The sequence below is a fragment of the Salmo salar genome, chromosome ssa16 (assembly GCF_905237065.1).
Source record: "Salmo salar chromosome ssa16, Ssal_v3.1, whole genome shotgun sequence".
In the NCBI taxonomy this organism is placed as follows: Eukaryota; Metazoa; Chordata; class Actinopteri; order Salmoniformes; family Salmonidae; genus Salmo; species Salmo salar.
In genome coordinates, this window is record NC_059457.1 from 38,044,944 (window position 1) to 38,070,763 (window position 25,820).

Below are 25,820 nucleotides of genomic sequence, written 5' to 3' on the forward strand. Positions count from 1 at the left end.
ATGAATACAAAGTGTTATGTTTGGGGCAAATCCAATGCAGCACATTACTGAGTACCACTCTCCATATTTTCAAACATAGCGGTGGTTGCATCATGTTATGGGTATGCTTGTAATCGTTAAGGACTGGGGAGTTTTTCAGGATAAAAAAGAAACGGAATGGAGCTAAGCACAGGCAAAATCCTAGAGGAAAATCTTGTTCAGTCTGCTTTCCACCAGACACTGGGATGGGAATTCACCTTTCAGCAGGACAATAACCTAAAACACAAGGCCAAATCTACACTGTAAGAAGACAGGGCTTACTAAGAAGACAGGGAATGTTCCTGAGAGGCCAAATTACAGTTTTGACTTAAATCTACTTGAAAATCTATGGCAAGACCTGAAAATGGTTGTCTAGCAATAAACAACAACCAATTTGACAGAGCTCAAAGAATTTTGAAAATAATAATGGGCAAATGTTGCACAATCCAGGTGTGGAAAGCTCATAGAGACTTACCTAGAAAGACTCACAGCTGTAATCGACGACAAAGGGCTTCTACAAAGTATTGACTTTGACTCAGGGGTGTGAATACTTACGTAAATTATTCACTTTGCCATTATGGGGTATTGAGTGTAAATGTCTGAGAAAATCAATCCATTTAATCCATTTTGAATTCAGGCTGTAACACAACAAAATGTTGAATGAGTCAAGGAGTATGAATACTTTCTGAAGGCACTGTACTTCCCCTTAAAGCACATGAAAGTTCCCAAAGAAGTTTCACTGGGCATCATTGCTAGCAACGAATTCTTTCCAAACCCACAACCTTGTACTACTGTCTTTCACCACCCTCAAGTTGAATGATACAGTAAAACTCATGACGAAACACAATTGAAGGAAAGTAATAACAGTCAAAAATAAATGGGGCCTGGGGGGGTCCAATCTTCTCCCTCATTACATAGTAATGGCGGGGGAAGGGGGGGATGATTGAGATGCAGATAAATTGGATATTGGAGCTTGGAAAGCCTCTTCCTCTAATGCTTTTGGACACTAATCAGCGGAGGCCGCTGAGGCCGATAAACACATTTAGTGGCAACACTTGCGGTAGGAAACACATCACAATGCACCCTCCAAAATGTCTGCGCTGCCCTTGCTACAGATTAGAATGGAATGGGAGCATTTAGTTGGGAGCATTGCAGAAGCATTATGCACATTGAACACCCAGTCTACCTTAATGAGATGTTATATTACTGTATGTACTTTGAGTGGAAAGGGGGGGGAAAAAATAGATTTGTTTAGAATTTCTATTAATCTAAAAAAAGTCTTATAATGGATGGACAATACAGATGAGATGAAATGTATCAATGAAAAGTTTAATGTATTCATTAAATGGAATTATGTATGCAATCTAACCACGAGGAATCAGTCTCTGCCTGGACATGCTCTGTCCGGATATTAGCATCGTCAATTACGCTGCAAAGTGCATTCAGAACTTCAGCCAGACTATTATCTTGGATATCTTTTAAGGAAAGCAAAACTATGAACTGCCTATTCTAAACTTAACTATGCAAATAACCTGATATGAAATTCCATCAGGGTTTATTGAAATACAGTATGTTGATTTACAGTATGTTGATATTCATGTGACTCATAACCCATATCAACATGCATATGCATCATCCTATGGGGACGGATGACCTCATTGAAACTGTATCACTTGATCCCAAGCTGTAGTGTTTTGAAAAGGCAAAGTCAGAATGGAATGTCATGTATGATACGGTAGATTCCATAGCAAAAAAATTAAACATACCTACACCATCTTCTGCAAAGACCATTTGAGAGAGGGGGGATGAGCTATATATTATATTAATTCCTTATGAAGACACTCATAGTCATACTTATACCCATACACACACTTATGGACGAGGACATGGCTTCAAATGTTACAATCATAGTTTTATTTTCTTCAGTGATATATTACTAATCCCAGGCCATATTGTGTTTGTAGAAGCCCAACTGGAATAAAATACAAATGGCAAACAATTCCCTTTATAGCCTTTGAATGCATTCATTTAAAATGTGATGTGAAAAAAAAAACATTTAGCATTATCTTGTTTTCTGAAACAATATTACAGTGGCATGAGTAGAACTTGTGCTAAAGCCGGTCCATAGACAAAAGAGGAAATCCCAGAACACTTCTGCAAAGTGTGGACGTCATCGTTGTCATCTGAAGCAGGTCCCAGATTTTCTTCTTGTCCCAGACAGTTTGTATTGTTGGGAGTATATAGATAGTGGGTGACAGACGTTATGTATGTTGAATATGGTTACAGTAAACACAGCAAATAAAGGAGAAGAGATGTGGGGAGAAGGTGCTACCATTACGTACGGTCGGTATCTGTCTGTGGATGGAGTAGAAACATCCCACCTATGACAATAACTCTGTATACAGACTTCATATTGTTAGTCATACATTTTCCATCAGCTCCTGTCTCTCTCTCCCTGTCATCACCAATCACACAGCATACATTCTTTAAGTCAGATTTAGCCCCGCGAGACAGGGAGAATTATAGTGTAGAAGGAAGAAACCTTTAGAGTTCCCACAACCAAAAAGCACTGGCTCTACAGGAATAAAGGTCACAAATTGGAAGAGAGCCTCGATCTGGCACGGTCTGTCTCAGGGAGGCTGGCTATAGAATCCCTCTTGGGTAATCCTGAGTCCAGCAGGGCTGGTGCCAAGCCTGCCCCTATGCCCACTCCCATGCCCACCCCCATGCCCATCCCCATCCCCATGCCCATCCCCAGCGATGTAACAGTCCCCGGGAGGGAGGCTAGAGGGAACGCCCCCGCAGACATCTGGTGGGGAAGCACCATCCTATGAGTCATAGCGCTCCTGACCCCTGCATGGCCCGAGGGGGTCTGAGAGGGCCCGATGGAGGTGGAGGAGACACGGGTGGACTGTGATGGACAGGGAGCCACGGGATGAGCCCCTCCCTGGGGCAGGGAGGGCTGAGAGGCGGACAGTGCCCTGGCATTCTGACCCAGACTGCCCATGTGCAGAGACCGGGTGCTGTTATGGGTGTTGGGCCTGTGTGTGGGGCTGGGCACAACTTGCTGGACCAGGGAGAGCTGGGAGCCAGAAGAGGGATGTCTGTACTGGAATGTCCGTCCCCCAGCCGGTAAGGGGCTCTGGATGGGGGGGCTGGAGAGGGCCGTGACGAATGCACCACTGGTGTGCAGCTGGGGATGCATGGTCTGCTGGGTCTGGGGGGGAGGGGAGGCTGGCACAGGGCTGGATACACTCTGCATCACCTTGAACCTCCGCACCATCCGGGGGGACTGCAGGCCCCCACCCCCTGCCAGAGGACCTACCATGGGGGGACAGAAGCTCATGGCCACAGCCTGCTGGAGAGTGGCGATGGCTGAGCTCTGGGGAGGGCCAGGGGGGGCGAAGATGCCGCCATGTGTGAGTGGGTTGGACATGGACATGGCATGGGGCTTATGCAGGTCCACCTGCTGCACCATCTCACGGTCATATTTCACAATCTCCTGGATCATCTCGTTCTCCCGGTTGTTGAAGACGCCCGAATTGAGGTCATGCTGAACCTTGTGCATTAGGATCGAGTTCTTCTTCCCTGATGAGGTGAGACAGAAGACGAGAGATGAGACTGAGCAGACACTGTTCCTCTGTAGAATCAGCATAATCAATACATTATACAAAGCAATAGCCAATGACTACTCCTGATAGTGTCCTACAATAATATAATTCTCCCCCCTAATTGGTTGGTATTATAGCAGTCACTGACATAGCAGAAAATAGTCTGGGGCAGCTGGAAGCAGGACAGACATGTATTTATACACTGTTTCAGCCTGCCTATCTGGAGGTTAGTCTTTAATTGAATTCACAGACGTTAATTTTGCACTGACAAGGGAAGAGACGCTCGAGCATCAGTATGTGTGTCAGTGAGTTCACTGTAGATGTTTTTACTCGTGTGTGTTTGTGTTGTGTGTATGTCCCCAAGCTGAATTGTAAACACAAATTATGTCTCACACACACACACAGATCTCTTGCGGTGAGGATGGGTGGCCAGTGTTTTTGCAGAGTCACCCAGAGAAGACGTGAGGAGGAGGAACACGTGCATATGGCATGAGTGTGTGTTTGTGTGTGTGTGTGTGTGCGTGCGTGCGTTTCTCTGTGTGTGTGTGTGTGTGTGTGTGTGTGTGTGTGTGTGTGTGTGTGTGTGTGTGTGTGTGTGTGTGTGTGTGTGTGTGTGTGTGTGTGTGTGTCTGTGTGTGTGTGTGTGGGGCTGGGTTGGTGGTGGTGTAGGGGGAGAAACCAATTTGCAGCTGAAATTGCTTCCTTCACGGAGCTTACACAGGCAGCCAGTGAGATCCCAGATCCATCTCTCTCATCTCCCCAGCTTTCAAAACATTTCTAATTGAACACACACATAAAAACTCCTCTGATTATTACTTCCGCTCCCCTCTCATGTTTCTGAGTTGCATCTGTACGCTTTGTTTTTTCCATCAGCAGGGGATTTTCAACTTGTCCGTCTCTATTGGGCTCTTAAAAACAAATAGTGCGACACCCACATAAAAACATAAAGTAGAATTGGGCTCCAACTGGTACATGAGATAGTCTGAGGGACTTGGAGGAGATGGGACACACAATGGAGTCTGACAGGCACATTAACTCTCTCTTATTCAAGCTGCATAACTAGCTAGTATGATACAACTTAGTCTAGTTCACAGCAGAGTGGGTGGCTGCTCTGTACAATAGCCTATGCGTCAAGTCAAAAAGGCTAATTGCATGATGAGTCTTTAGGGTCAGGATAGAGTTCAGTGAATCCAGTCTACTTCCAGTAAGCCAAAATTGGTTCAGTGAAATCTCCCAGAACGTTTGTTAGGTCTGGCAAATGTTCTCATAACACAAAAAGTGTCCAGTCGACCTGATGATTATAGAATATTTGAATAAATGTTACAAAAACTTTCCTAGAACCCATTTAATCTTTAAAGATTTTCCAGAATGTTTCATTTGATTGTGGGGACATCACAGACGATATACAGTACTGTGCAAAAGTTTTAGGCAGGTGTGAAAAAATGCTGTCAAGTAAGAATCCTTTCAAAAATAGACATGTTAATCGTTTATATTTATCAATTAACAAAATGCAAAGTGAGTGAAAAGAAGAAAAATGTACATCAAATCAATATTTGATGTGACCACCTGTCACACCCTGACCTTAGAGAACCGTGTTTTTTCTCTTTTGGTTAGGTCAGGGTGTGGGGTGGGCATTCTATGCATTCTATTTCTTTGTTTTGGCCGAGTATGGTTCCCAATCAGAGGCAGCTGTCTCTCGTTGTCTCTGATTGGGAATCATACTTAGGCAGCCTTTTTCCCACCTGTGTTTGTGGGTAGTTGTTTTGTATTCGTTACCTGACGGAACTGTTTGGCTTTTCGTTTTGTTCGTGTGTTTCATAGTTAAATAAATCATGAGCACTTACCACGCTGCGCTTTGGTCCCCTTCTTCCGACAAACGCCGTTACACCACCCTTTGCCTTCAAAACAGCATCAATTCTTCTAGGTACACTTGCACACAGTTTTTGAAGGAACTCGGCAGGTAGGTTAGCCCAAACGTCTTGGAGAACTAACCACAGTTCTTCTGTGGATTTAGGCAGCCTCAGATGCTTCTCTCTCTTCATGTAATCTCAGACAGACTCAATGATGTTGATCAGGGCTCTGTGGGGGCCATACCATCCCTTCCAGCACTCCTTGTTCTTCTTTACACGGAAGATAGTTCTTAATGACTTTCGCTGTATGTTTGGGGTCGATGTCATGCTGCAGAACAAATTTGGGGCCAATCAGATGCCTCCCTGATGGTATTGCATGATGGATAAGTATCTGCCTGTATTTCTCAGCATTGAGGAGACCATTAATTCTGACCAAATCCCCAACTCCATTTGCAGAAATGCAGCCCCAAACTTGCAAGGAACCTCCACCATGCTTCATTGTTGTCTGCAGACACTCATTCGTGTACCACTCTCCAGCCCATTTGGCAAACAAACTGCCTTCTGCTACAGCCAAATATTTCAGGTTTTGACTCATCAGTCCAGAGCACCTGCTGCCATTCTTCTCCACCCCAGTTCCTGGGTTTTCATGCACAGTTGAGTCCCTTGGCCTTGTTTCCACATCGGAGATATGAGTTTATTTTATTTTTACAGGGACAGTGCACATTAATCAACGTTTCAGTAAAAGTGCCGGTTTTAGCCAGCCGGCTAATTTTCAACCGCAGTCCCTGGGCAGGTTATTAAAAACAATTACAATATAGACAATCATTGAACAGTGAGCACACGCAGAGTAACATAGGACAAGCAAGACATAGCATACAGACAGAGCAACATAGGACAAGCAAGATGTAGCATACAGACAGAGCAACATAGAACAAAAAGCAACAAGACAAAATCCATAAAAACAACAAGTGTTTCCACACCTCACAAGCTACAGACAACAGACAACATGGAAAGCGGCAATACACAGCTAGGGATTATGTTCACAAGTCTGATTGACCTTTAGCCATGTCTTCATGCATTTTGTGAAAGTGTGATATGTGGTGCAGTTATGTGTGTCTGATGGCAGTGTATTCCAGACATGGGAAGCTCTCACAGAGAAAGCAGATTTACTAAAGGTGCTTTTCCTTAAGGGAACTATACAGTCACCTCTCATGGCAGACCTTGTGGATCTGCTGCCATATGTTTGGGTTTTCTGTTTTACAAAAATACTGAGTGGAGGGGGAGCTAGGCCATTTAGGATCTTGAATACAAGACATGCGTCGGTGTATTGCACAAGATTTTCCCAACTCAGGAGCTCATGCTTTCTGAGGATGTAACAGTGATGATGGCTATTGGGCTTTCTATCGAGCACTTTGAGAGCCTGTTTGTAGACAGACTGAATAGGTTTTAATGTTGTATAGCAAGCTTGGGTCCAACTAGTCAAGCAGTATGTTAAATGGGGGAGTATCATCGATTTGAAATACAGTTTTGCTACCTCTGCGGTCAAACAATTTCGTATAAATCGGAAATTAGCTAGGTTGAATTTGGTTATTTGAATTACCTTTTTCACATGCTTTTTAAAAGAGAGGTTGGATTCCAAGGTACTTAAAATCAGATACCACCTGGAGCTTCTCCCCTGACACATAGACATCTGGCTCAGTAGCATCTGTTGCCCTCTTTGTGAAGAACATGCAAACTGTTTTTTTCACATTGAGATGCAAACACGAGTCACTGAGCCACTTTGTAACCTGGACCATTACAGTAGTGAGTTCTTGTGCAGCTTGTTGTTTGCTCTTTGCATGCACATATATCACTGTATCATCTGCATACATTTGAACTTCAGACCCAGTGCAGACGGAAGGCAGATCATTAATGTACAGGCTGAACAGGAGGGGCCCCAGTATTGACCCTTGGGGCACGCCCGCATCATAGCTAAGAGTGGGCGACAGCTCATTGCTCACTCTGACACACTGAGTTCTGCCTTCAAGGTATGATTTCATCCATCTCAAGGCATCGGGGGAAAAGTTGAACTTGGACAATTTTGTGATGAGAATCTCATGGTTAACAGTATCGAAAGCCTTCCTTAGGTCCAGAAACACAGCCCCAACAACGCCCCCTTTGTCCATCTTGGACTTCACATTTTCCAGAAGAAAGCAGTTGGCCGTTTCTGTGGAGTGTTTCGCTCTGAAGCCAAACTGCATGGAGTGTAATGTGAAGGGGCTGTTGTTGAGGTGGGAAATCAGTTGTTCTGCTACATACTTTTCAACAACCTTCGACACTACAGGTAGTATACTAATGGGCCTGTAGTTACTCACATCAGCAGGGTCGCCTGATTTAAAGATGGCCGTTATTATGGCTGACTTCCATATCCTTGGAAACACCCCCAGACCAATAGATGTGTTGGTGACCTTAGTAATGGGGCCAATGAGTGACTCTTTGTAGTTTTTAAGAAAGGTAGAGTCCAGCCCATATGACTTTTTGGCCGCAAGTCTTCCATAAAGGCCACTTCTGACAGACTTCTCCGGACAGTTGATGGGTGTACCAGTGTCCCACTGTTTTCTGCCAATTCTGAGCTGATGGCACTGCTGGACATCTTCCGATTGTGAAGGGAAGTAAGCAGGATGTGTCTTTCATCTGCTGCAGTAAGTTTCCTTGGCCGACCACTGCGTCTACGGTCCTCAACATTGCCCGTTTCTTTGTGCTTCTTCAAAAGAGCTTGGACAGCAAATATGGAAACCCCTGTCTGCCTTCAAATTTCTGTCTAGGAGAGACCTTGCTGATGCAGTATAACTACCTTGGGTCTTGTTGCTGTGCTCAGTCTTGCCATGGTGTATGACTTCTGACAGTAAACTGTCTTCAGCAACCTCACCTTGTTAGCTGAGTTTGGCTGTTCCTCGCCCAGTTTTATTCCTCATACACAGCTGTTTCTGTTTCAGTTAATGATTGTGTTTCAACCTACATATTGGATTGATGATTATTAGCACCTGTTTGGTATAATTGTTTAATCATACAGCTGACTATATGCCTACAAAATCCTTGACTTTGTGCAAGTGTAACTACCCTGGTCAACCTACCAAGGTAGTTACAAACAGCCCAGGAATTAAATCATCAACATGTATTGATCACATCTTTACTAATGCTGCAGATATTTGCTTTAAAGCAGTATCCAAATCCATAGGATGTAGTGATCACAATATAATAGCCATATCTAGGAAAACCAAAGTTCCAAAGGCTGGGCCTAAAATAGTGTACAAGAGGTCATACAATAATTTTTGTAATGATTCATATGTTGATGATGTAAAGAATATTTGCTGGTCTGTGCTGTGTGATGAGAAGCAACCAGACGCTGCACTTGACACATTTATGAAACTACTTATTCCAGTTACTAATAAGCATGCACCCATTAAGAAAATGACTGTAAAAACTGTTAAATCCCCTTGGCTTGATGAGGAATTGAACAATTGTATGGTTGAGAGGGCTGAGGCAAAAGGTATGGCAATTAAGTCTGGCAGCCCAACTGATTGGCAAACATACTGCAAATTAAGAAATCATGTGACTAAACTAAATAAAAATAAACTACACTATGAAACAAAGATAAGAATAATAGTAAAAAGCTTTGGGGCACCTTAAATAAAATGTTGGGGAAAAAAGCCAACTCGGCTCCTTCATTCATTGAACCAGATAGCTCATTCATCAAAAAGCCCACTGATTTTGCAAACTACTTTAAATACTTCTTCATTGGCAAGATAAGCAAACTTAGGGATGACATGCCAGCAACAAATGATGACACTACACATCCAAGTATATCAGACCAAATTATGAAAGACAAGAATTGTACTTTTGAATTCCGTGAAGTCAGTGTGGAAGAGGTGAACAAAATATTGTCTATCAACAATGACAAGCCACCAAGGTCTGACAATCAGGATGGAAAATTACTGAGGATAATAGCAGACGACATTGCCACTCCTATTTGCCACATCTTCAATTTAAGCCTATAAGAGAGTTTGTGCCCTCAGGCCTGGAGGGAAGCTAAAGTCATTCCGCTAGCCAAGAATAGTAAAGCCCCCTTTACTGGCGCAAATAGCCAACCAATCAGCCTGTTATCAAATTGTGCTTGACCAGATACAATGCTATTCCACAATAAACAAATTTACAACAGAATTTCTGCATGCTTATAGGGAAGGACAAGCACAGCACTTACACAAATGACTGATGATTGGCTGAGAGAAAGTGATGATAAAATGATTGTGGGGGCTGTCTTGTTAGACTTCAGTGCAGCTTTTGACATTATCGATCATAGTCTGCTGCTGGAAAAATGTATATTTTATGGCTTTACACCCCCTGCTATAATGTGGATAAAGAGTTACTTGTCTAACAGAGCACAGGCGATGTTCTTTAATGGAAGCCTCTCAAATATAATCCAGATAGAATCTGGAATTCCCCAGGGTAGCTGTTTAGGCCCCTTGATTTTTTCAGTTTTCACTAACAACATGCCACTGACTTTGAGTAAAGCCATAGTGTCTATGTATGGGGATGACTCAACACTATACACGTCAGCTACTACAGCGACTGAAATGACTGCAACACTCAACAAAGAGCTGCAGTTAGTTTCAGGCTGGGTGGCAAGGAATAAGTTAGCCCTAAATATTTCTACAACTAAAAGCATTGTATTTGGAACAAAACACTCACTAAACCCTAAACCTCAACTAAAGCTTATAATAAATAATGTGGAAATTGAGCAAGTTGAAATGACTAAACTGCTTGAAGTAACCCTAGATTGTAAACTGTCATGGTCAAAACATATTGACGCAGTAGTAACTTAGATGGGGAGAAGTCAGTACAAAAAAAAATTGCAAGAAATGAAATGTATGTATTCACTACTGTAAGTCGCTCTGGATAAGAGCATCTGCTAAATGACTAAAATGTCTAAAAGGTAAGTCTATTTATAATAAAGTGATGCTCTGCCTTCTTAACAACACTATCAACAAGGCAGGTCCTACAGGCCCTAGTTTTGTCGCACCTTGACTACTGTTCAGTCATGTGGTCAGGTGCCACAAAAAAGGACTTAGGAAAATTGCAATTGGCTCAGAACAATTGGCTCGTTTTGCCTGTCAATTCATAAACCATGTGCCATGGAATGGGTACATCAAAAATCTCTTCCCAACTATTTGGCAATTTATATGGCACAGCTGTAAATGTTTTGGTCCTTAAATGAAACTGGTATATATTTTTATTTATCACCATTTCTTTGACCATTTTTGGTCTTTAATGCAGGGCTGACAGACAAGTTAATTACTTTTTCCCCCTTTCACTTGTCTCTTCCATTTTTGTGGTAATGCTGCAATTAGTTGGTTGTAATTTTGGGTAGAGCAGACATTTTCATATGTCTGTGTTAGCTGCATGTGTGACATAACTCCACCAGTCCTATTTATGATACCATTTACAAAGATTATACCTTTTTAAACATGTTATCGAAAAATACGTTTTTTTTATCAATTAGTATATTTGAGTTTAACCACAATATTTGTTGCATTATTTGTGCTGTCTTCTTCAAGTGGATTAAACTGGAATTGCAACCAACTTTGTTTAAAAAATAACAATATTTTGGAGATGATTTTGTTTTCAAATAACCGAAAGTGAGCAGTTGTAATCTGAATAAATGGAAAAATGGCATTCTTGAACAGGGGGTGAGACATTCTTACTAATTTACTAGAGAACCATTTCGCATTTAAGTATAACTTTTGTATGACTGATGCCTTTAGTGTGAGGTCTAATGCTTTAATATTTAATCATTTCTGCCCTCCAAATTCACATTTGTTATATAAATATGTCCTTTTAATTTTGTCTGGCTTGCTATTCCAAATAAAATTGATTCTTTTTTGTTCATATAATTTAAAAAGCAGGCCACGAGGGGTAGGCAAAACCATAACCAATTAGGTGAACTGTGATATGTTTAAAGAGTTAATCTGGGTGATTTTTCCACAAATAGACAGGTATTTTCCTTTCCATGGTCGCAAGATCTTATCTATTTTTGCTAACTTTCTATTAAAATGTATTGGAGTGAGATCATTTATTTCTTTGTGGATCTCTATACCGAGTATGTCCACATCCCCATCAGACCATTTTATTGATAAACTACACAGTAATGTAAAAGTTAGATTTTTTTGTGATTCAATATGTAATATAGAACACTCATTTGGTTTTAATCCAGAGAGGTTAGAACAAGTATCTATTTCTTCTATGAGGCTGTGGAGGGATTCTAATTGTGGTTTTAAAAGAAAACATTAATCATCAGCTTATAATGACACCTTTGTTTTTAAGCCATGGTTTTCTAATCCCTTAATATGATTGTTGAATCTAATTTTAACAGCTAACATTTTGATGGCAATAATAAATAGCTATGCCGATAGTGGACAACCTTGTTTTACTCCTCTTGACAGTTTAAAACTTTCTGAGATGTAGCCATAATTTACTATTTTACACATAGGGTTACTATACATAACTTTAACCCATTTTATAAGAAATTCTCCAAAATTGAATTATTCCAGGCATTTATATATAAACTCAAGTCGTACATTATCAAAAGCCTTTTCAAAAGCAGCTATGAAAACCAGGTCTGGTTTCCCTGATATTTCATAGTATTCTATTGTTTCCAGTACTTGTCTTATTTTATCTCCAATGTATCGTCCGTGTAAAAAACCTGTCTGATTAGGATGAATAATATCTGACAAAACCTTTTTAATTCTATGTGCCAAGCATTTAGCTAGAATTTTTGCATCACAACACTGAAGTCTAAGAGGCCTCCATTTTTTAAATGTACTGGATCTTTATATATAGCACTTGGATCCTCTTTCAGTAATAATAAAATCAGACCTTCTTGTTGCGTGTCCAAAAATCTACCGTTCATATAGGAGTGGTTAAAACATGCTAATAATGGTCCTCTGAGTATATCAAAAAAAAGTTTGGTATACTTCCACTGGTATGCCATCCAGCCCGAGTTTTCCCGGACTTAAAGGCTTTAATTGCATCAAGAAGTTCCTCCTCTGTAATTCGGCCTTCACATGAAATTTCATATTGCTAAAGTTTGCTGTCAGTTCCACTTTAAAGGTCCTCAGAATGTTTCTTTAAGTTGTGGGAACATTGTAGGGATATGACAAGAGATAGGTTCCCAAAACACAAATACTGTCCAGTTGTGCTGACATTCAGATAGTGTTTGTATCAGGGTGCACAAAACCTTCCTTTGATTTTACAAGAATGTTGACAGAACAGACTTTCTGAGTTCTTTAAAGGTTTCCAGAACATTTAATTAAGTTATGGGAGTTTGGGATGTTGCATACAGTACCAGTCAAAAGTTTGGACAAACCTACTCATTCAAGGGTTTTTCTTTATTTAACTTTTTTCTACATTGTAGAATAATAGTGAAGACATCAAAACTATGAAATAAAACACATGGAATAATGTAGTAATCAAAAAGTGTTAAACAAATCTAAATATATTTTAGATTTTAGATTCTTCAAAGTAGCCACCCTTTGCCTTGATGTCAGCTTTGCACACTCTTGACATTTTCTCAACCAGCTTCATGAGCAATGCTTTTCCAACAGTCTTGAAGGAGTTCCCACATATGCTGAGAATTTGTTGGCTTCTTTTCCTTCACCCTGCGGCTCAACTCATTCCAAACCATCTCAATTGGGTTGAAGTTGGGTGATTGTGGAGGCCAGGTCATCTGATGCAGCACTCCATCACTCTCCTTGGTCTAATAGCCCTTACACAGCCTGGAGGTGTGTTTTGGGTCATTGTCCTGTTGAAAAACAAATGATAGTCCCACTAAGTGCAAACCAGATGGGATAGTGTATCGCTGCAGAATGCTGTGGTAGCCATGCTGGTTAAGTGTACCTTGAATTATAAATAAATCACTGACAGTGTCACCAGCAAAGCACCCCTACACCATCACACCTCCTCCTCCATGCTTCACGGTGGGAACCATACATGCAGAGATCATCCTTTCACCTACTCTGCGTCTCACAAAGACACAGCGGTTGGAACCAAAAATCTCAAATTTGGACTCATCAGACCAAAGGACAGATTTCCACCGGTCCAATGTCCATTGCTTGTGTTTCTTGGCCCAAGCAAATCTCTTCTTATTATTGGTGTCCTTTAATAGTGGTTTCTTTGCAGCAATTCAATCATGAAGGCCTGATTCACAAAGTCTCGTCTGAACAGTTGATGTTGAGATGTGTCTATTACTTGATCTGAAGCATTTATTTGGGCTGCAATCTGAGGAGCAGTTAACTCTAATGAACTTATCCTCTGCAACAGAGGTAACTCTGGGTCTTCCCTTCAAGTGCAACTGCACTTGAAATTTTCCACATTGACTGTCATTTCTCTTTGCTTATTTGAGCTGTTCCTGCCATAATATGGACTTGGTCTTTTACCAAATAGGGCTATCTTCTGTATACCGCCCCTACCATGTCACAACCCAACTGATTGGCTCAAACGCATTAATTAAGAAGGAAAGAAATTCCACAAATTAATTTTCAACTAGGCACACCTGTTAATTGAAATGCATTCCAGGTGACTACCTCATGAAGCTGGTTGAGAGAATGCCAAGAGTATGCAAAGCTGTCATCAAGGCAAAGGGTTGCTACTTTGAAGAATTTCAAATATAAAATAAATTGTGATTTGTTTAACAGTTTTTTTGGTTACTACATGATTCCATATGTGTTATTTCATAGTTGTGATGTCTTCAATATATTCTACAATGTAGAAAATAGTCAAAATAAAGAAAAACTCTGGAATGACTGGTACTGTAGGTTGCACAGAACATTCAAATTGGCTAATTCATCTCCCCTCCTCTCCCCTGTAACTATTCCCCAGGTCGTTGCTGTAAATATGCCTCAACCTACCATTTAGTTCCACCTCCCACATATAAGGTGACATCACCTGGTTTAAACATCTCTAGAGACAAAACCTCTCTCATCTTTACTCAATGCCTAGGTTTACCTCCAATGTACTCACATCCTACCATACCCTTGTCTGTACATTATGCCTTGAATCTATTCTCTCACGCCCAGAAACCTGCTCCTTTTACTCTCCGCTCTGAACGCACTAGACGACCAGTCCTGATAGCCTTTAGCCGTACCCTCATCCTACTCCTCCTCTGTTCCTCTGATGATGTAGAGGTTAATCCAGGCCCTGCAGTGCCTAGCTCCACTCCTACTCCCCAGGTGCTCTCATTTGTTGACTTCTGTAACCGTAAAAGCCTTGGTTTCATGCATGTTAACATTAGAAGCCTCCTCCCTAAGTTTGTTTTATTCACTGATTTAGCACACTCTGCCAACCCGGATGTTCTGGCCGTGTCAGAATCCTGGCTTAGGAAGTCCACCAAAAACCCTGAAATTTCCATCCCTAACTATAACATTTTCCGACAAGATAGAACTGCCAAAGGGGGCGGTGTGGCAATCTACTGCAGAGAGAGCCTGCAGAGTTCTGTCTTACTATCCAGGTCTGTACCCAAACAATTCTAACTTCTACTTTTAACCTGTTGGGGGTAGGGGGCAGTATTGACACGGCCGGATAAAAAACGTACCCGATTTAATCTGGTTACTACTCCTGCCTAGTAACTAGAATATGCATATAATTATTGGCTTTGGATAGAAAACACCCTAAAGTTTCTAAAACTGTTTGAATGGTGTCTGTGAGTATAACAGAACTCATATGGCAGGCAAAAACCTGAGAGGATTCTATATGGGAAGTGGCCTGTCTGACAAGTTGTTGTTCATCTTGGCTCTTTTTATTGAAGACTGAGGATCTTTGCTGTAACGTGACACTTCCTACGGCTCCCATAGGCTCTCAGAGCCAGGGAAAAAGCTGAATGATATCGAGGCAGCCTCTGGCTGAAACACATTATCGCTTTTGGCAAGTGGCCGATCAGAGTACTATGGGCTTAGGCGCGTGCCCGAGTCGACCCCATGCTTTATTTTCTTTCGTCTGTTTACATAGATGCAGATTCCCGGTCGGAATATTATCGCTTTTTTACAAGAAAAATGGCATAAAAATGGATTTTAAACAGCGGTTGACATGCTTCGAAGTACGGTAATGGAATATTTAGACATTTTTTGTCACGAAATGCGCCATGCTCGTCACCCTTCTTTATCCTTTCGGATAGTGTCTTGAACGCACGAACAAAATGCCGCTATTTGGATATAACAATGGATTATTTGGGACCAAACCAACATTTGTTATTGAAGTAGAAGTCCTGGGAGTGCATTCTGACGAAGAACACCAAAGGTAATAACATTTTTCTTATAGTAAATCTGACTTTGGTGAGTGCTAAACTTGCTGGGTGTCTAAATAGCTAGCCCTGTGATGCCGGGCTATCTACTTAGAATATTGCAAAATGTGCTTTCACCGAAAAGCTATTTTAAAATCGGACATATCGAGTGCATAGAGGAGTTCTGTATCTATAATTCTTAAAATAATTGTTATGCTTTTTGTGAACGTTTATCGTGAGTAATTTTGTAAATTCCCCGGAAGTTTGCGGGGTGTATGCTAGTTCTGAATGCCACATGCTAATGTAAAAAGCTGGTTTTGATATAAATATGAACTTCATTGAACAAAACATGCATGTATTGTATAACATAATGTCCTAGGTGTGTCATCTGATGAAGATCATCAAAGGTTAGTGCTGCATTTAGCTGTCTTCTGGGTTTTTGTGACATTATATGCTAGCTTGAAAAATGGGTGTCTGATTATTTCTGGCTGGGTACTCTGCTGACATAATCTAATGTTTTGCTTTCGTTGTAAAGCCTTTTTGAAATCGGACAGTGTGGTTAGATTAACAAGAGTCTTGTCTTTAAGTGGTGTAAAATAGTCATATGTTTGAGAAATTGAAGTAATAGCATTTCTAAGGTATTTGAATAACGCGCCACAGGATTCCACTGGCTGTTACGTAGGTGGGACGATTTCGTCCCGCCGGCCCTAGAGAAGTTAAAAATCCATCTTTCCAGAAACAAGTCTCTCACCTTTGCCGCTTGCTATAGACCCCCCTTCTGCCCCCAGCTGTGCCCTCGACACCATATTTGAATTGATTGCCCCCCATCTATCTTCAGAGCTCGTGCTGCTAGGTGACCTAAACTGTGACATGCTTAACACCCTGGCCATCCTACAATCTAAGCTTGATGCCCTCAATCTCACACAAATCATCAATGAACCCACCAGGTACAACCCAAATCCGTAAACACGGGCACCCTCATAGATATCATCCTAACCAACTTGCCCTTCAAATACACCTCTGCTGTTTTCAACCAAGATCTCAGCGATCACTGCCTCATTGCCTGCATCCGTAATTGGTCTGCGGTCAAACGACCACCCCTCATCACTGTCAAACGCTCCCTAAAACACTTCAGCAAGCAGGCCTTTCTAATCGACCTTGCCGGGGTATCCTGGAAGGATACTGACCTCATCCCTTCAGTAGAGGATGCCTGGTTATTCTTTAAAAGTGCCTTCCTCACAATCTTAAATAAGCATGCCCCATTCAAAACATTTAGAACCAGGAACAGATATAGCCCTTGGTTTTCTCCAGACCTGACTGCCCTTGCCCAGCACAAAAACATCCTGTGGCGTTCTGCATTAGCATCGAACAGACCCCGTGATATACAACTTTTTAGGGAAGTTAGGAACAAATTTACACAGGCAGTTAGGAAAGCTAAGGCTAGCTTTTTCAAGCAGAAATTTGCATCCTGTAGCACAAACTCAAAAAAAGTTCTGGGACACTGTAAAGTCCATGGAGAATAAGAGCACCTCCTCCCAGCTGCCCACTGCACTTAGGCTAGGAAACACTGTCACCACCGATAAATCCACTATAATTGAGTATTTCAATAAGCATTTTTCTACGGGCTGGCCATGCTTTCCACCTGGCTAACCCTACCCCGATCAACAGCCCTCCACCCCTCACAGCAACTCGCCCAAACCTCCCCCACTTCTCCTACACCCAAATCCAAACCCACTGGCACCAGGTCATCTACAAGTCTCTGCTAGGTAAAGCCCCGCCTTATCTCAGCTCACTGGTCACCATAGCAGCACCCACCCGTAACACGAGCTCCAGCAGGTATATTTCACTTCTTCCTTTGGCCGCCAATTCTTCCTTTGGCCGCCTCTCCTTCCAGTTCTCTGCTGCCAATGACTGGAACAAACTGCAAAAATCACTAAAGCTGGAGACTCTTACCTCCCTCACTAGCTTTAAGCACCAGCTGTCAGAGCAGCTCACAGATCACTGCACCTGTACATAGCTCATCTGTAAATAGCCCATCCAATCTACCTCATCCCCATACTGTATTTATTTATTTATCTTGCTCCTTTGCACCCCAGTATCTCTACTTGCGCATTCATCTTCTGCATATTCTACCATTCCAGTGTTTAATTGCTATATTGTAATTACTTCGCCACCATGGCCTATTTATTGCCTTACCTCTCTTATTCTACCTCATTTGCACATGCTGTATATAGATTTTTCGACTGTATTATTGATTATATGTTTGTTTATTCCATGTGTAACTCTGTATTGTTGTATGTGTCGAACTGCTTTGCTTTATCTTGGCCAGGTCGCAGTTGCAAACTAGTTGCAACATACCTGGTTAAATAAAGGTGAAATAAAAATAAATACAAAAAATTACAAATAAAATAAAAATGAGAATATGTTCTCAGTCAACTTACCTGGTAAAATAAGGATAAAATAAAAATCTAACAATTCTCACAATGTTCCACAATTTCCAAAATAGTCCATTTGATGAGGTTAAAATAGCATATTTGTTTCAGGTTTAACCTCTTATGGCTAGGGGGCAGTATTGACACGGCTGGATAAAAAACATACCCGATTTAATCTGGTTACCACTCCTACCCAGTAACTAGAATATGCATATACTTATTACATATGGATAGAAAACACCCTAAATTTTCTAAAACTGTTTGAATGGTGTCTGTGAGTATAACAGAACTCAAATGGCAGGTCAAAACCTGAGAGATTCCTTTACAGGAAGTGGCCTGTCTGACCATTTCTTGAACTTCTTTTCCATCTCTATCATTTACTAAGGATCTCTGCTCTAACGTGACACTTCCCACGTCGTCCATAGGCGCTCAGAGCCCGGGAAAAAACAGAATGTCGTCATTCCAGCCCCAGGCTGAAACACATTATCGCCTTTCTCAAGTGGCCGATCAAGGGACACTGGGCTTTGGCGCGTGACCCGACCGCCCCCGCCTTTGGGATTTTTTTCCTCTGTTTGCCGAAAAGGAGATTCCCTGTCGGAATATTATCGCTTTTCTACGAGAAAAATGGCGTAAAAATTGATTTTAAACAGCGGTTGACATGCTTCGAAGTACGGTAATGGAATATTTACAATTTTATTGTCACGAATTGCGCCATGCGCGCGACACTTCTTTACTATTTCGGATAGTGTCTGGAACGCAACGAACAAAACGCCGCTATTCGGATATAACGATGGATTATTTTGGACCAAACCAACATTTGTTATTGAAGTAGCAGTCCTGGGTGTGCATTCTGACGAAGACAACAAAAGGTAATCAAACTTTTATAATAGTAAATATGATTATGGTGAGTGCTAAACTTGCCGGGTGTCTAAATAGCGAGCCCGTGATGCCTGGGCTATGTACTTAGAATATTGCAAAATGTGCTTTCACCAAAAAGCTATTTTAAAATCGGACATATCGAGTGCATAGAGGAGGTCTGTATCTATAATTCTTAAAATAATTGTTATGCTTTTTGTGAACGTTTATCGTGAGTAATTTAGTAAAATGTTAGCGAATTCCCCGGAAGTTTGCGGGGGGTATGCTAGTTCTGAACGTCACATGCTAATGTAAAAAGCTGGTTTTTGATATAAATATGAACTTGATTGAACAAAACATGCATGTATTGTATAACATAATGTCCTAGGGTTGTCATCTGATGAAGATCATCAAAGGTGAGTGCTGCATTTAGCTGTCTTCTGGGTTTTGGTGACATTATATGCTGGCTTGAAAAATGGGTGTCTGATTATTTCTGGCTTGGTACTCTGCTGACATAATCTAATGTTTTGCTTTCGTTGTAAAGCCTTTTTGAAATCGGACAGTGTGGTTAGATTAACGAGAGTCTTGTCTTTAAATAGCTGTAAAATAGTCATATGTTTGAGAAATTGAAGTAATAGGATTTTTACGGTTTTGAAAATCGCGCCACAGGCTGCCAGTGGCTGTTACGTAGGTGGGACGCAAGCGTCCCACCTAGCCCATAGAGGTTAAAATCAATTTTTATGCAATTTATCTCGTAAAAAAGTGATAATATTCCGACCGGGAATCTGCGTTTCGGTAAACAGAGGGAAAAAAAGAAAGACGGGGGCGACCAGTGCACGCGCCTAAGCCCACTGTCCCTTGATCGGCCACTTGACAAAAGCGATAATGTGTTTCAGCCTGGGGCTGGAATGACGACATTCAGCTTTTTCCCGGGCTCTGAGAGCCTATGGGAGCCGTGGGAAGTGTCATGTTACCGCAGAGATCCTTTGTTTTGGAAAGAGATGTCAAAGAAAGCCAATAAATGGTCAGACAGGCCATTTCCTGTAAAGGAATCTCTCAGGTTTTTGATTCCTGTAAAGGAATCTCTCAGGTTTTTGCCTGCCATATGAGTTCTGTTATACTCACAGACACCATTCAAACAGTTTTAGAAACTTTAGGGTGTTTTCTATCCATATCTAATAAGTATATGCATATTCTAGTTACTGGGTAGGAGTAGTAACCAGATTAAATCGGGTACGTTTTTTATCCGGCGGTGTAAATACTGCCCCCTAGCCCTAAGAGGTTAACCATGCTAACATTTGCCGCAACCTAACGAATGTTCTGGGAACTTTCACAGAACCATTTTTTCTGGTAAATTGGGTTATTACATTACATGGAAACCTAATGAGAACTTTTGGGGAATGTTCTGTTGTGGTTGTTAAAGATGTTGTGCACAACATGTTTGTGAATGTTATGTGAACATTCAAAGGAAAAAAAAGTATGTTATCATTTGAATGGTTTTGGGATGTTATCATACTAATGTTAGATAAAACCCTAACTAGAAAGTAATGGGTATCTTAGCTAATGTTCTGGAATGTTCCCAGTTTGCAGGGCTGTCTCTTCCATAGACATCTAAAGGAGCCAGAGCATTGTAGTACACATTACTGTATACTTGTTAGTCAGGCCACATGAAATACTGAGCCTTTGATGCAAGAGACTTCTGCTGTCAGGTAACAGCAGGCAAATTAAACAGAATATTCCTCGTCCTATGTTCCCCTATGCTCTGTTCAGGTTAGCTGTTAGCCTGTTGTCAACGACCAAAGACACCTTAATCTCCTCCAAATGAGTGAAACGAACAGCTCGTACGTGATGTGGAATCCAGCTGCCATGGCAACCGCTGGCAGGTGGGAGATGCAGGGCCCCTTTTGTAAACATATGAAGTGAAGTCACGTGAACGAGGGATAACGTCATCATCACATTGACCTGGGTGAGACAGGGGTCTTGCCTGCTTCGTTTAGCAAAAATATATGATATGTTTACACTCAGGGCATGGAATTCACTAACCAGGTGCTTTCCGATGATAGCTGAGTGACTGACAGCATAGCAACACTGGCGGTAAGAGCAGCAACTGAGGGAAACAGCTCCCTCCTTCCCACACACGAGAGCATAGACAGCTGTTTAGACACTGTGCTGAGAAATCACTTTTACAAATGAACATCACTCAACCTGAGAGCACATTTAGTGTAAACCCAGGGGAGTGTGGCACACTCAGTCATAGATAATAATCATATCTTATGAAAGTCATATCCTTTAGATAGCTATAAATATGACATGTTAATATGACATAAAAAAACTAGGGAAATCAAAGATAAATTATTAGTTGCATAGTTACAATAGGTTTCATTGATAGATATGTTCGTTTTTGTTCTGCTGACTCTAAGAATGACACAAAATGCCTCAACAATGCCATGTGGTGGATGAATCAGAATTAGTTGGGTAACATAGATAATTAAGATGTTTTATTAGTATAATATGCTTATGTGAGGTACTTGTCATTAGAAAGTGTCCTTTGGACTCTGGTGTCTTTCAGTTGCACGTTTCCCTTAGCTGGGGCTCAATCACCTGGGGCCCAGAGAGGGGAGAGGTCAGACTTGTTTTTTACATGTCTCTGTTGCTATGCAGAATATCAGCAAGAGAGGAGGACAGAATGAAACATTGTCTTCATGTGAATGTGTCTTTACCTATTCTTAAACCATGTGAAGGGATGGTGTGATTAATGGGGAACCAATTATTTGTCTCCACAATGTCTATGCGCAGGTCACTCCCCTCAGTGAGCTTGTCCAGGAGTGGGAACAAGAGGTGTCTTACTGAGGATGGGCCTTTATGAGATAGCACTGACAGAGGAGATTTATGGTGTATTTTGATAAGAACTCCTAAAAAGCATTCCAGAGGACATGAGCTAATAGTTCTGTTCAATACCGTACCATGGAGGGACGGTTCTAGGGAGACCAGACACTGGTCTATATAATGACTCTGTTGATATAGCAGTTGCTGTGTTTTATAGATATCTTTTCATACAAAACTTAACCTTGTGACCCATTCTATGTATCTGTGGTTTGTCATGTACGTTGAGAGGGGTGGACCTTGAGTATAAAAGCTCTTTGTATTGAAGGTGTAGTCACCTTTTTCAATGGCATCATTGAAGGTCAAGTGCTTTTGCAAAAGTATCTTAATTATTAAAGATGCAGTTAACTCGGACTGGTGTGTTTGTAACTCTCCTCATTTGGTAATGCAGAAATTAGCCACCACAGCCCATAGCTAATCATGTATCGGCTTTTTTATTGGTCCGTGATCTGTGGTAGGCTGGTCTCACCTATCCGGTCCAGTCGGTCGATGGCCACAGTCTCGAAGGCTCGTCTCATCATGGGGTACTCCTCCAGCACCTCATTAAAGTTATCCACAGACAGGGAGTAGAGACGGCAGTACGTGTCCGCTCGCACACTGGCCGTCCGTCTGCCTCGGGTCAACAGACAGATCTCTGAGGGAGGGAGAGAGAGACAGGAGTGTCAGAGACAGACACAATTACTACTCAGCCAGAGGGTGCATCATTACTGTAACTCAGCTACAGAAACATGTCAAAGAAACATGAGCCATTCGAATGTCATGATCATGACAAAAGTCACTTTGACATGACACGCTCATTTAGTCCTGTTACTCTAACCTCAGAAAAAACACGGTTACACTAGTAGGATTCAAATACAAAGCACACACAATCCTACAGTATCAATTTATCACACGTGGAAATGGGTAATTTACTGAGGAGATAGCTATAGAGGTTAAATATAGAGAGGAGATAGGCCATTAAAACAAAGACCCAACTGTGACAGCTTAATGAAGGGAGGGAGCTGCAGGTTTGGAGAGGTGGTGGAGCCAAGGTTCATTTCATTCAGATGTTACCCTTCCTTCTCTGGCCTGTGACTGACTGTTGTCTTGGCAACCATGTGCTCTTTTTACTCCGCTGCTTCCCCGGCTTTCGCGCCTCACTCCCCTGTCACATGTGAAAGGTATCTTCTGGCTCTCAGTGAAGAAAACCCCCCACTGGAATGTAATTTATTGTATGCAGTAATTTACTTTTTTATACTCATTTTTAGGATATCGCCTTTGTGGCTGTGGTAACAAGTGGAAACCCTGCACTGGCTCCACTCTACTCTACATCAGCCTCTCCAGCGGTAGGCAAACCCCCTGGGGGCCATGGAAATAGAGGAATTAACAAGCGCAGTTAATATCAGCTTCCACCGGCGGGATAGACGCCCACACACCATTAAATAGCAACAAAGTGATGTTCTATACACGAGTTATACATTTACATAATAACCTCATCATTAAACAACAGTGACCTTCTCCACCCCAGATCAGCTCCCCCACTCTCAAAATGGCTCCTTATTCACAGGGTATTAAAGTGTGACCTTGAGTGTCAGCGCAGCCATGTGTCTCTTGGCTATTTAGTGGGGGATTTACAGTTCTTCACAAGATTAATGAGACTTCGTTTTCTCAGCTGTGCTGAGCGATGCAGAGGCAAGCAGCAGAACTCAATGCTGGGATGTGACTTTTCTGACCCTACTACACCCACTTACTCACTCACCCTTTAAAAACAAATATGGGCTATGTCGTGTAGAGACGACATATACTTCCCTAATGCCCACATTTAATCCCTCATCTTTGATCAACTATTACATTATTTAACTAGGCAAGTCTGTTAAGAACAAATTCTTATTCACAATGACTGCCTAGGAACAGTGGGTTGCAACCTTTCGGTTACTGGCCCAACGCTCTAACCACTAGGCTACTTGCCACTCCATTACCTTGTTTCTACCTTCTTTCATATTCCCTCTTCCTACTACAACAGGACAAAAATTCAGTATTTTCTCCATAAATAATATGAATTGTAAGCATTAGCAGATGAATTGACCACAAACACCACCACCACGAATCGAACAGACATTCTGATCAAGTATTCTTCTCCTAAACCATGCTATGAAGAAAAAGGTAAGCTTCCTAGTGGCATATACTGGCTCTGTCATCAGTGTTCTGTGGACTAATTAGCTGTTATTAATGGGCATTTGTGCTCCTTCAACACCCGTCCATGCTCCTGGCACCTCACAGCCCAACCCACAGCACCACTAAAGGGAACTCTGCTCTTCTAAAGGGTTGTCACTAGTTCCCACAGCCACAAAGTCATGGACCCTGCCTACAATTGATCTTCTTAAAATGTGATTTTAAACCTAACGTTAGCCTAACCTTAACCACACTGCTAAGTGGTTAAAGCTCATTTTCGTTTCATACATTTTTACAATATTGCCTTTGTGGCTGTGGTAATTAGTGGAAACTCATCTGAAGAGGAGCCGGGTGTGAAGAATGTCCCCAGACCCTGAGAAAATGACTGCTTTTTTTGTGGATCAACAACAGTGCTGAGTCCCCAAACAGGCAGGGGGAGGACAGGCTGCATGGGGAAGTGGGATAAAACTGGCGAGAAGACTAGCGAGAAGAGGTCAAGCTCAAATGTCAGGGTGTTTTTTTTTCCTTTTCATTCTCTTGTCTGCTACAGTTTTAATGTAAACCATTGGATTTATACGGAGCAAAGAACATGATTTAAGTCTACATGAATGTACTGTAATGTACGCAACTTCTGTTCTATAGTAGATGTGTGTTATTAGCACCATTATAGAATAGAATAGAATAGAATAGAATAGAATAGAATAATATAGAATCTATTGACCCCAGGTTTTCCAGCAGCAGCAGATCTTAGGAAAGTTGTAGAAAACTCAATCCTAGAAAAGTAGTAATACTGTATATTGTTGACCACACCTCCAAAATAGGATCCATCTGAGAGCTTCATGCCCATGGTTCCTTTGGTCAGGACACTGGTCACACCGTGTTGGGTGAAGTACATCTTCTTGCCAATGGTGCCCTCCCTGATGATATAATCTCCAGGCTGGAAGACCTCAAAGCGGAGCTTAGTCAACATGGCCGTCACAAAGTTGGGGTCGGTGTTGGCAAACAGGGGCATGGACGCCACCAGCTTACGGCAGTTGAAGTTGACAATTTCCTAAGGGTAAATATCATGACTTTTACTTAAATGCAATTTTGTTAGGTCTAAATCTAACATAGCAAAGGCGGGGAAATGGAAACAAAATGTATAGACTCATTTGGTTGGTTTAATGACTTAGTAAAACAAGAGGCTCAGAACTTCAGAAATGTTGTTAAGGGGCATATTTGCAAAAGACAATGATGAAGCTTTGCAGAGAAATCAATGTATTTTTGGTTCCTTTGTTCCATTCTTTAAGTGTGAGACATTGTCAGAGTTTTGATGGTGTGTTTTGTTGTTTTACCTCCCGCAGTGGTTCATTAAGCTCCTCCAGGATGCTCTCCTCATCAAACATCTTGCCCTGGTATCTGTGCTCGTAGTAGTCATGGATTTTCTGTCGGAAGTCAGCTGGCAGTTTGTGGAAAGACATGTACTGCTCCACTTGTTTGTACTACAGAATGAGAGACAGAGGGAGAGGTATAGAGGGAGAAGTGATAGAGGGATAGAGGGAGAGAGACAGAAGAGGGAAGAAAGAGGTAAACGTAAACAGCATTCTGTTTATATGAATGGAGAATGTGGAATATGTTCTACAGCACCTGCTTATTAAAGGAACAGTTATTCCACAAATTAAAGTTTGGGGGACAAAGACGTGTATACATAAGCTAGTCCAACATTTCCTAA

General features: G+C 41.7%; 1 protein-coding gene across 4 annotated transcripts in view; it reads right to left on the bottom strand.

The window, feature by feature from the left end:
- Positions 1-668: 668 nt before the first annotated feature.
- Positions 669-25,820, bottom strand: part of LOC106573610 (potassium/sodium hyperpolarization-activated cyclic nucleotide-gated channel 2) — a 136,039-nt gene continuing 110,887 nt past the window's right edge. For all 4 annotated transcript variants that reach the window (XM_014148809.2, XM_014148807.2, XM_014148808.2 and 1 more), the window contains 4 exons: positions 25,444-25,590; positions 24,920-25,160; positions 22,428-22,592; positions 669-3,606 (listed from right to left, as the gene is read on the bottom strand). In XM_014148809.2, coding sequence (XP_014004284.1) covers positions 2,609-3,606; positions 22,428-22,592; positions 24,920-25,160; positions 25,444-25,590 — 1,551 coding nt within the window. In that variant the 3' untranslated portion in view covers positions 669-2,608. The remainder of the gene's footprint in view (positions 3,607-22,427; positions 22,593-24,919; positions 25,161-25,443; positions 25,591-25,820) is intronic.